The sequence below is a fragment of the Pleurodeles waltl genome, chromosome 1_1 (genome assembly GCF_031143425.1).
Source record: "Pleurodeles waltl isolate 20211129_DDA chromosome 1_1, aPleWal1.hap1.20221129, whole genome shotgun sequence".
NCBI lineage: Eukaryota > Metazoa > Chordata > Amphibia > Caudata > Salamandridae > Pleurodeles > Pleurodeles waltl.
The window spans coordinates 946,729,573-946,742,315 of NC_090436.1; the positions used below are offsets into that span (position 1 = coordinate 946,729,573).

Sequence of the window (12,743 nt, forward strand, 5' to 3'; positions counted from 1 at the left end):
TGCAGAGTCAAGTGACTCCAAGGGCTTGCTGGCTTGCACCTGTTCTGGAAGTCACAGGGCCATCAAAGACTTCCCTCAACTCTGCTTCAGCTGCTGGACTCTGCCAATGTGAGTCCTGCCCTGCCAAGAGCTGCCAATCCAGTCCTAGGCCTTGAAAGGGGACTCTGAAGATGTCTTTCATCAAAAGCCCACACAAAAAGGCTGCTGCGCTGTTCGGAAAGTGCCCTTTGAGACCAACACAGTGCCAATCAACAACTGTGAGGTTCGACAAAAATGCAGTACCGATCCAAGAACATCATTACGTGGCTTAGCAACAGTGCATGGCCTGCACTGAAAGTGTTTTGACTCCGACACGGGACCTGACTGTGGGGCTTGATGATGACTCATCTGCCCGACTGCAGGGATAGGAACCGACATGTTGAATCTTCATTGACAACGCTTGCTCTCTGCAAGGTACTTTTTTAGTGGGCCCGGTGTGGGTCCTGCAGCCAACCTTCTCTCCATCCCAGTCAGCCTGAACTTTGGAATTACTCTGGTCTAGTGCAACCTCAAGTAACCTTTCAGCATAATTGACTTTTAAGCACTAGATTATTCTTTAAATTTAAAAATTCAAATCTTGAGTTGTATTTACTAACTTTATGTCGTTTTGATCTTGTTTTACTCAGATAAATATTCTCTTGTAATCCTTTTATTATGGTACTGTAATTTAAGTTTTGTACAAATACTTTACAGATTGCTTCTTAAATTAAGCCTAAATTCTGTGCCAAGCTGCCAGAGTGTGAGCACCGGTCAATTTAGGTTGTGTATTTGACTTACCCTACTAGGATTGGGGTCCCAACTTAGACAGGGTGCAAACCTCTCTCAACTAGAGACCCAATTTCTAACATTAGACATGAAGGTAACACCTGTAAGGGCAAAGGAATAATGTCCCTTCATGGGATCAATTTAACAGGAAACCCTCATCTTTGCTATATCACCCAAAGATTGTGCCAGTTATTTAGAGACTGGCTACTAGGACACTCCATTTTGCTTCACAGGTGACAGGGTAAACTGTCAACTGTGTTTTTGCAATGTTTGACACAGTGGGCTACCATATTCTGCCATTTTATGTAATGTCTACCTGGTACCAGTCTTTCCATTTTTAACACCTACTGGGTGGTGATTCAATCCTTTGCTGATGATACCCAGATGCACCTTAAATTTGTCAGGGAAACCAACAGAAAGTAGTAATGGACAGAGAAGACTGGATACACTGTATCTCCCACTGAATAATACAAAATCTGGGACTAGCCTATGCCACACCAAGAGGAGGACAGAAATTGGAACCTGTCCGTAAGGTAAAAAGTTTTAGTGTTACCTTTGATGCAAACAGAACCTTAAATAATAAAGGAGGGTTGGGCACAATTGGATGCTTCCTCTAACTCATCCAGCTGAGGCTCATTCTTCTGTTGCTCTCGCTGCACACAAAGTCTTAGTAGTAGTTCTGGAATAACCTTGAAGCTAGACTACTTTTACCTCTATTTAGCAGTGATATGGGTTTTAAGCAGAAAAGATCATGTTTTGTTAGCTAGGGCATCCCTAATCTTTGTTACCCTTGAGGGAGAGAATCCAATTTAAACATTGTTCTCAAAAGCTCTCCAGCAGAATCATTTTTCATCCACCAACCACAAACTTCAGAAGCCAGGATAGGAACCTTCATCATCTTTCTTGTAATAAGTTAAAATCCATAGGAGGCAGAGCTTTTTCCACTCAAGGACAAGCACTCATGAACATACAGGTCAAATGTCAACAGATTCAAAAGAGCACTAAAAACATACCTCTTCCAAGGCACCTTTGGAAGGCTGGCAACAAGAGACACATCTAGAATAGTGTCACTCTATAAATAGCACAGATGGCTTCAAGGGGATGAGTAATCTTGTATCACTTGCTCCACCAAAATCCGCAGGAGAGAAGACAGAACCTGACTGTTAAGTCAAACATGCAGGTGTAATACACATTTTTAGATTTGGCCCTCTCTGCACGGTCACCCCCAAACCTTTTGTCTTCACCCGTACTATTTTCTAAATTTCATTTTATTTTGGCATTAGGCGCGGTGAACTTAACCACAGCTAGCCAGTGCTAAAGTGCTTGTGATCACTCTCCTAAACATGGTAAACATGTTTATCATTTAAGTCCTTTATAAAGTGGTGCAAGATTTACCCAGGACTGGTAAATGAAATACAACTAGAAGGTCTGCAACACGAATTGTGCCACTCAACTAAGAAACATTTTAAAACATGTTTCAGAACTGCCATTGCAGTCTGTGTGTGGTTTTAAACTTTCAATTCGACTTTCTTAATACATTTAGGTCAACCAAAGGTAAGCCCTAGGTATCCCTTAGGGCGGAGTGAACTGTATTTAAAAAGTTGGACGTGTACCTCTAAGTTTTACAGGTCCTGGCTGTGAAAAACTCTTAAATTATTTTTTCACTAATGCAAGGCCTGTCTCTCCCATAGGATCACACTGGGCTAACTTTATTATATTTAGTAAGTGATAGCGTTTGATTGAGAACAGGTACAAATTATATATTTAGTAACAAAAGAATTGTCATTTAAAATCCTTTTTAATAGTATAGTCAGATTTTAAATCACAATTCTGAAAATGCCACTTTTCGAATATCAGCATTGTATTCTCCTATCTATTTAGTGCCTGCAGCCTGTGTCCTGGGTCACATAACTGTGGTTAACTTGACAGTTGGTCTTTGTGAATTTCTCTCAGACAGTGACCCAAAAAGGGACTAGTGGTTGACAGGATGTGCCGAATTTTCCATAATGTGTGGGTCGGACCTTTTCCCTACCCCACTTATATTCAAAGGGCTGCCTTAGTACACTCACAAAGGACTTCACATTAGTCTTTTGGCATCCAAGACATATTGTAGATTGGACATGGCAGAAGAAAATTCCATCACACCTATTGGGGGAAAACTCTAGAAGGATCTGAAGGTTCTCCCACTTTAAAGCTGGCACCAGGTATAAAACTAAGACACTCAGACCCACTCCTGGACCTGCAAATTACCCCCCTCCCCCGAAGGACTGCCTTGTACGATACAGGACTGCCTTGCTTTTTGAAGCCAGCTTTGTACTTCAGAGGACTACCCTACTATTACCAGATGAATGACCTGCTGCTTGAAGTCTGACTTGCATCTACAGCAGTTTGCCCTGCTCCTGGAGGTCTGCCTTGCTGCTTTATCCCAGGGCTTCTGTTTTGAGCTACAGGACATCCAACTAGGACATCCAACTATCTTGAACCCGTACCTAGACCCTGCTTGAAGTGAGCCCGGCCCTCCAAGTGCTGCCCATCCAGTCCTGGACCCTTGAAAGTAGTGTTAAAAATACCCAAACTGCCAAAATCCAAAACTTGGCAGTCAGAAAATAGTTTAACAAAAAATGCTTTTTAGAACTGACAGGAGACCGAAACCTACCTGCTGGCCGATCTGTCCAAGCAGCATTGCCAGCCTGACTTCGCAGTAGCTTTCTCTACGTTCTTCTACGCATCACAAATCCTGTTCAGTGGCTCCTCTTCGGAAGGGTATCCAGGCTCTGGAGCCCTCATTAAATACAGACTAAAGCATATACTGATGGGCATTTTCTACTTTCAGAAAAGAGACTAAGGGCCAGATTTAGGAGATAAGAGAGACTACCTGAGAGTCAGCTATGTCATCTTCTAAACAATATCAGTATCTGCCTTCTATTGTGTTTTTGGTAGGGTGCTCGGGTGACATAGTATCTAGGAATAATATTATACAGGTTTAATTCTCTTTAACACACTCTAAAGCACAACAATCATTCACTGTTCAATCTCTCGCTGAATTACTCATTCATTCATATACTTCTTGTTTTTTTTTACCTAAAACTCCTGAAGAATTAGCTTCTCTCTATGGGTCTTCTCACAAATATTAGTTTTCATAAATTTTAGAGATGTTGGACTCTCTCTGTGCCTTTCTTGTGAGGTATGTTGTTTGAAAACAGTATATTCAAATGTTTTTCAAAACTCTTTTTTAAAAAGCAGTAGTCTGTATCTTTCAGTTCAATATCACAGTTATCTTACTTGAGTTTTGTTTTCCTTGTCAAAGAACTTCCTTCTCCCTGTGATGCAAGTCTTAATCAAAAAGGCTTGTTGAGAGCGTGTCTCTGATTTCTTTTATGACTGAGGATTTCTTACTGGAATACTACTCCAGTAAGCATGCCCTGGTGTGCAAACCGAGTAAAGACTTTCAGTGCTACTAAAAATGGCTACTAAAAATGAGGAAATCAGAGGGAGCGCGATGAATAGACACTGAAACAGTTGAAGTGTGCTGTGTTGGCAGCAGAGGAGCACATTGGAAGCTTTGGAACGTTCATGTTCAACGAGACCAGAATACTAACCTTAATGGTGGGAATATGGCGGCTACTATGCTGGAAAAACGCTGTATAAATGATTACTTCATTATGGTCATAGTTTTTCAAGGATCCTGACTCTGTCTTCTTTAGTTGAGGGAAGTGATGGATCATTGTAAGCTTCTCTTGACAAGATGCCTTTTAGGCTTCCAGTGATCTGTCTCAATTGTGGTCAGTCTGTGGTTCTTGACAACGCCTGCCTGATTTAATGTGGTGGATCTTTGGTTTGGCTACAGTGGTGACTAGTCTGTCACCACCATTGCTAAACCTCTCTAACAGCCTGACAAATTGATGGATTAAGGGCCGACAGGGAACGGCTTAATGTTCCCTCACACAAACAGGATGGGAGGACATGTACTGCCATTTTTATATGGCCATCACTGCCAGCCAAACCATGGTGTTGAGGGACAGTAAAAGCCAAATAATGCCCGCCCACCCTGGGAGATGAATCCCATGGGAGAGGGGAGCATTACGTTTTTTTATTGTAAATAAGAAAACCCTGTTTTGGGATTTTCTTTTTGAAAATAAATAAGAATACTGTTTGAGGCAGGGTTGTGTCATGCTGATGCAGCCTTGCACCAAACGGCAATATGCATTGACTGGAACTTGTGTGATGGCAGCTCCTGGCAAGACTTTATAAATGGCCACTTTCTTGGGGGGGTCATTTATAAATTTGGCCGGTGGTCTCTCCGTCATGTAGACAGAGTAATTTACTCATCTCCATGGCGGGACAACAGACTGTCCTCCAATATTTAAATCGGGCCTTAAGTCAGAACATAGAAATATTCACTGTAACTTTTTCTATCGACTGCTTAATAATGACACCTCTTCCTCAGACACCGCTGACTACCTTGCCCCACTGAACTTTACCATCTCAGACATTTTTCTTCAAAATTTCTACTATGTTCGAAGGTAAGCCGAGGCTGGGCCCAATTCACTTAGTGGGGCAGATTTAAGAAAAGTGGCGCTGCCCCTAGTGCAGTGCCACTTTTCTTGTGCCCCATAACAACCCCCTACCACCACCATGTGTGCGCCATATTTAAAATACAATGCACCATGGCGCAGGATAGAGGGCAATAGCATCAACATTTTTGATGCTGTTGATGTACTGTTCAGGGTTAGCGCCAAAATTCTGGCGCTAACCCTGATCAGTACATAAGGGCCCATGGTAATCAATGGTGTGCGTCCTTTGATCGCCCTCCTCTGAGCAGGCGTTAAAAATACTGAAGAAATGGCGCAAAGAAATCTTCTAGATTTCTTTGCGCCATCTTGTTGGCCCCGCTAATGGGACAACGCCCCCCTTGCATACATTATGCCTGGCACAGGCATAATGTGGCACAAGGGGTTACAAAGTGGCGCAATGCATGCATTGTGCCACTTTGTAAATCTGGTCCTGTGATCTTGGCCTTGTTCGGCCACATTAGTGCAAACAAAATGACTCTAATATGGTGGAAGAGGGCGCTATGGCCCTTATGTCTGGGCTTTAGTGTTTCTGAACCATGCTACATCGCAGTCGACCATAACTTTTCCGACTTTGTCCCGGTGTTACACGGCCAGATGCCCATGGTTGGTGCTTTAATATTTTAGGTGCTAGTTTTCACTAAAACCTTTCAAAATTCATAACTCCGGATCTATGAATTGGATTTTCGTTGTTCTGCTGTCAAATTATTTTTTTAAATTTTACTTAATTTTTCTAAATTTATGTGAGATTTTTCTTGTGTGGGGTTTCACTTTATTACTGTTTGAATGTGCATAAATACTAAACCCATTGCTTTGGTGCAAAGCTAACTGAGGGTTAAGCACATGTTAATTTACTGGCTTTGTGGTTCACCGTGACAAGGATTGTGATTGTTGCTTGAGAAAGTTTTTTTACCCACCTCAATCAACAGACATATTTCTCACAGGGCTCTTTTAAGTCCCTATCTCCATCACATTATATATGGGGTGTTGCAGTAGCTGTGGGTGGCAATGTGTGATACAGGGCTTACTCCAGGTCTGAGTTGGAGTGTATTTGCTACTGTTTCCGTCCTTTTTGGCAGCAGTAACTATAGAAATGCAGGTTATGAATAGGACTCTTTTGTGTGTGAACATGTCTATCCGTAAACCTTTCATTAGCTTTCACTTAACCCTTCCTTAGTACTCCCTACACCCTTCATCTTCAGTAATATAAATTCTCAATTTTCTAGCCACTATCCCTGTCCCTCCCATAATTACTACTAAAACATATACCTGTGCATCCTGGGCACTCTACAGTTAGTGCGAAGATCTCTGCACAGAAAAAGATAGGACAAGCAGAGGAGTGGACCTCTGCATATAGTTTCTGAATACCGTTTTTGGGGTAAGTTTCTAGTACTATCGTAGTACTACAAAATGTAATACTAAGTGAAGTTTGTGACTAGGTTTACACTTCCTTAATTTGAGGGCACAATTTGGATACTTGGGGACTCATTTACGAGTTTTTGCCGCAGGATGGAAGTGCAAGTGTCTTTGTTGCGCCACCCTGCGGCAAAAGGAAACAGCAGGAATGCACTACATCAAGGAAATATGGAGCATTTCTGTCTTTTCTGCCTGTGCCGGCGCACAAATTGGTGCCTAGTGTCAACACAGGAACCTGCAAGGGTGACTGTGTTGTTGGCAGGATTGTTTTTGTTTCTGTTGGAACTGTGGCCAGCATAGCTGAGGAGGATCTCAGCGGTCTGGTCGGGATGTAGACAGATGCCAGGGTTTTGAGCATTTCAGGGCCATAGTTAAATATAGCTCTATGAAAGTGGCATAAAGCCTTAAATTGAATCCTTTTATCCACTGGAAGCCAATGTAGGGATGAAATTCCGACCCGTATGGAATGATGTTTAGGGGTGTTTAGAAGTAAACGTGCGGCTGCATTTTGCACCCTCTGCAGCCTTTGAATCACATATCTTGGTGCTACTACAAACAATGCATTGTCATAGTCCAGACGGGAGCCTATCAGTGCCTGAATAACCAGTCTCCTGGCAAGTAAAGGAAGTATTATTAGAACCTTCCTCAAAGTTTTAAGCAGAGCAAAGGAGGTTTCAGCTATTCTGTTGGTGTGTTGTGACATTGAAAGTTGAGGATCTAACCACACCCCAAGACTTTTAATGAGACATTTAGGGGGCTGGAGAGTAGGAACTCCTATTGATGTGCTTGGATTGATAGGGGAGGCTTTTGGAAGCCCAAAAAACATAGCCTCTGTTTTTTCATCATTAAGTTTCAATTTACTTCCTCACATCCATGTCGCAACTGCTTTCAGACAGGGACCCAGTGCTGTCCCCATGTCCGAGTGAGTGTTAGAAAGGGAGACAATCAGTTGAGTATCATCTGCATAGGATACCAACTTCAGTCCAAATGGTTCAATAATTTCCGCTAAAGGTCACATGTAGACATTAAAAAGTAGCGGGCTTAAGGCAGACCCCTGTGGAACTCCACAGTTGCTGAGGGTACGTCTAGAAGTACACGATCTATCTAGGACCTGGAAGGATCTTCCATGAATGAACGAGAGAATCCACTCTAGTGCAACTCCAGAGATGCCACATCCTTGTAATCTATCTTTAAGGATATTCAGATCAACCGTGTCGAACGCCGCATTCAAATCTAGTAAGATGATGGCGGTTTCCATTCCTTTATCCATCCTCTTTTTTGCTTCTTCTGTAATCGCAATCAAAGCGGTTTCCGTCCCATGCAGCGGTCTGAAACCCATCTGGGTGTGATGTAGAAGCTTTTTCTCTTCCATAAGGGTGGATAACTGAGTATGTACATACTTTTCTGTGAGTTTGGCCATTATATGGGTAGCAATGAAATCGGTCTGTAATTGGACAGTATTTTAGAGTCCAGATTAGTTTTGTTTAGGAGAGGCTTGACAATAGCCAATTTCCAAGAATCTGGTACAGTGCCAGAGGCTAGCGAGGTATTAATAAGATTTGTAATTACCGGACCTAGCACTGGAATTCCCATACAGAGAATCTGCGGGGGAGCAGGATCCAGTGGGGAGCACTGAATAAAATTTGTTAAAATAATTTCTTCCCTGACCTCCAGTTTAACCACTACCTGGTCTCTGGTATGGGTGTTAGGAAAGGAAACATAAATATCCTGAATTTTACTTAGAAAAAAGCTTGCAAGATCCTTCACATGTTGCTGCGGGGACTCCATAATTTCTAGCTCCTCCTTAGGGTGAATAAGGTCTTTTAAGGCATTAAGGATTTCCTTAGGAGAGTTAGCTGCAGCTTCAATTCTGCTAGAGTAATAAGTAGCCTGAACCTTTTTAATTTCTAAATGATATACTCAAATCATATTCTTATATTCCTTTTTCAAGGAGTCATCTTGGGTATGCCTCCATTTTCTTTCTTGCATCCTACAATGGAATGATAGTTACAGCTCTCACCAAAAGGAAACATGTTTCTCTAGGTTGAACACGGTTCTTTATATGTGACTGGGGAGACCAAATTACTTGCTACTTTAGTGTGATGGTGATCTAGATCACGGAGGGAATGATGTATCCCTGCTACTGCCATCCCTTTTAACTCTGAGAAACTCATTTAACAAGCACTTTCATGGAGAAGAAAGCAAAACAGTTAGATCATGGTACCTATCCTGCTGCTTGAGTCAGTCAAACAGGGGCTCAAAAATCATTTTATAGGGTCAAACTGTGAGGTAGTTAATTACTTAAGCAAGCAGTAGATTTCGAGAGCTTAGTCCGAATGGGAAGAACAGTACCACACGGGGTAACAGTAGTGCGTTGACGTATCATGTTGAGGGACAATAACCACTTCACACACATATTCATCATGAACCTTCTCAAGAGATGATCAGAGCAGTTATGTGACCCTTAAGTGACCCCACAAACTGTTGCCTTTACCTGCTAACCATTAGTTTGTTGTCTGGCATGCTGTGCTCTCTTTCGTGGTAGTGATTCAGCAATAGCAATAGCACTTACGCATCCCCCAGCCAATCAACACATACATGTCAGCTTCCAGGCAGCTTCCAAACCATTTCCTCTTGGCTAGTATCAAACTCTCCATGTGACAACTAACGTTAAAAAAAACATCATCAAAGGGTCATCATTTCAAGTGAAAACAACAACACGTATTACACATTTTGAAAATGGGGGCCTTAAATAAAAATCAGGGAAACAATCCTTTCTTTACCTTGATTCGCACTTCATGGGCCTTTGGTGGTGCAACCTCTACATCCTCAATTGACAGTGGTTGATGAAGTGCCCATGCAATCGCAGCCTTACACTTGATGATCTGTGACAAATACATTAAAATGTTAGTTAAATATGTGAGCTGAGGTAATGGTTTTAATGTTTTTGATCTGACATTTCATATTAATCATTTAGATTATTTGCTGCTGTATCGATTTGTCAAACACAATTCTTGCCAAAAACAGCAGAACATTAAGTCAGTTTATGTTTGCAATAGTTTGTAAGAAACACAAACCTGGCTTTTCTGTCTAAGTTGTCAATTTGGGTATTAAATTATATTGTCCCTTCTTTGAACTTGTATATTGAAAAAACCTGAACTTCCAGAAAAAGAGCGTTATCCATGTATAACTATTCAAATGAGTAGCTTCTTTCCTGGGTACTACTTGACCCATTTCTAAAATTCTTGTCAAAATGTTTCTGCTTTATTTATAATCTTGTCGTTTGTTGTAGAACATCAAAATGGAATGTTACCTCACAATCTAATTCCAAGTAGTACTCCACTATTCAAAATATAGGAAACTCCTTTAAATATGGATTGACAGCACAGCTGAAGCGGGCTTCAGATAGTTGATATTTCCTACCTCATATTATTGGCTATTTGATTACCATTTGGTCTTCTTGGAACTGTTTCTATTTCAATGTATGTTTTTTCATAGTTTCCAGCACATGACAAGGGCTCATGATGAACACAGAAGCTATCTTGAAAATAAGCTTCTTACTCTGCAAGCAACACATTTTGCATTTTAAGTAAATCCTTATTCAAAGTAGAATAAAAAAAATATTTATGTGTTATTTCTAAAGAAAATATATTTTTTGAAAAAAGTTGCATGAAAAAAACATCTTTAAAGGTAGCCCCTGACAAATATCCTGCATTAGATACTTTTCTTGATGATCCGTGTTATTACTTCATACCGCCCCCCATATCATTCCAAAATTTGATTGGATGATTTATTTTCTTTATGAACATTACAAAGATTGTATACGCCACTGTGGACCTTCTGGGTCACAGGTTGTATGTACCACAATCATTCTTCTTTAAGTTTGCTGGTTGTATGTGACACTCTGGAACGTGACCTCTGTAGCGGGTAGCATATGCTATTGTGGCTCTATTTTTTAATGCCACTGGTTGAATGTGACACTGCTAAACATACAGCAAATCGAATCCTAACAATATATATAGTTCATCAGTTATTAAATATTTTTCATTTGATATCGCTTTACTTTGCAGTGCCATTGGTATAATTGCATCATTCCTCTAACTATGAAATGCATTATTTTCAGTGAATATGTACACTGTTTTCAGCATATGACAGAAACTATTTGCAGATTGCAGAGGCCATCTTGAAAATAAGTTTTTTTCTTGTAAAAACAACGTATCCTGCCTTTGATACAAAATGCTTACTCAAAGAATTATTTAAAAATTGAGTACGTAAACGCTCTACACCAGGTGTGCTATCTTTAGAGAAAAACATTTTTGTTGTGCAAAAACATAACATGAGAAATTATTTTCATTAAAAAAACATATGAAAAATACTAACCAACAATTCCCTACTTTTCTTTATGATCTGTTTCATTACTTTACACAGATTCTCACCTCGTTCCTGATCGACCAGCTTCTTTTCATTGTAAGCACACAGCTCAGAAAAATTGTGGCCCGTATTTATACTCCGTTTGCGCCGAATTAGCGTCGTTTTTTCGACGCAAATTCGGCGCAAAACTAACGCCATATTTATACTTTGGCGTTAGACGCGTCTAGCGCCAAAGTATGGGCAAATAGCGTCATTTTTTTGCGTGAACGCCTTCCTTGCGTTAATGAGATGCAAGGAAGGCGTTCCCGTCTAAAAAAATGACGGCGACGCAAATGCGTCGTATTTATACTCCCGGGCAAAAATCACGCCCGGGAGTTGGCGTGTCAAAAAACCCCGCATTTGCGCCACTATTTAACGCCTGGGTCAGGGTAGGCGTTAAGGGGCCTGTGGGCTCAAAATGAGCCCACAGGTGCCCTCCCCTGTCCCCAGGGACACCCCTGCCACCCCTGCCCACCCCAGGAGGACACCCAAGGATGGAGGGACCCACCCCAGGGACATTCAGGTAAGTTCAGGTAAGTATAATTTTTTATATTTTTTAATTTTTTTTGGTGGCATAGGGGGGCCTTATTTGTGCCCCCCTACATGCCACTATGCCCAATGACCATGCCCAGGGGACATAAGTCCCCTGGGCATGGCCATTGGGCAAGGGGGCATGACTCCTGTCTTTACTAAGACAGGAGTCATGAAATGGCGTCTGGGCGTCGTAAAAAAATGGCGCAAATCGGGTTGAGGCGATTTTTTTGCCTCAACCTGACTTGCCCCATTTTAAGACGCCCTAACGTCATTTTTTCCCAACGCCGGCGCTGCCTGGTCTACGTGGTTTTTTTCCACGCACACCAGGCAGCGCCGGTCTGCTTGCGCCGGCTAACGCCATTCCATAAATACGGCGCCCGCATGGCGCTTCAGAATGGCGTTAGACGGCGCTACATTTTTTGACGCTAAACTGCGTTAGCGCAGTTTAGCGTCAAAAAGTATAAATATGGGCCTGTATGTGCAATTGTGATCCTATTTGTATTTCGCTACTAGCACATACCATTGTGGTGCTTCTATGTTGCTGAATGGTATGTGCACTGGTGTTGTTTCTGCTGGTTGTATTAGCCACTGAGGTACTTCTTTAGTACTGCTGATGGTTTGTGCTATTGTGGTCCATCTTGAATATAATATACTTACTGCCTCATTTATTGAGTATTATTCAGATTACATCTGACTTGTGATAAATTTCAGCTGCATTTTCTTAATCTTGGAACAGTGATCAAAAGCCTTTAGCACTACAGGCTTGTGATGTTCACTGTTGAGACATCTAAAAATAGCCCATGGACTGCAATCTTGCAACGTTCACTACAGAGATACCCAGCATTAGCAATGTCAATAGGTCTGGCTCAAACGTGCTAAAATATGGCAAAACACTTAGGGGCACATTAGCATCATTTTTTTACGCTAATGTGGCCTAACGAGTCCAAATTTGGCGCGACAAATTTACAAAGTGGTGCAATGCATGCGCCAGGCATAATGCATGCAAAG

At 41.6% G+C, this 12,743-nt stretch overlaps 1 protein-coding gene across 1 annotated transcript in view; it reads right to left on the bottom strand.

The window, feature by feature from the left end:
• Positions 1–12,743, bottom strand: part of LOC138289659 (alcohol dehydrogenase 1-like) — a 455,985-nt gene that overhangs the window by 326,735 nt on the left and 116,507 nt on the right. Inside the window, exon 2 of the mRNA XM_069230191.1 lies at positions 9,575–9,676. Within this exon, the coding sequence (XP_069086292.1) occupies positions 9,575–9,676 (102 nt within the window). The remainder of the gene's footprint in view (positions 1–9,574; positions 9,677–12,743) is intronic.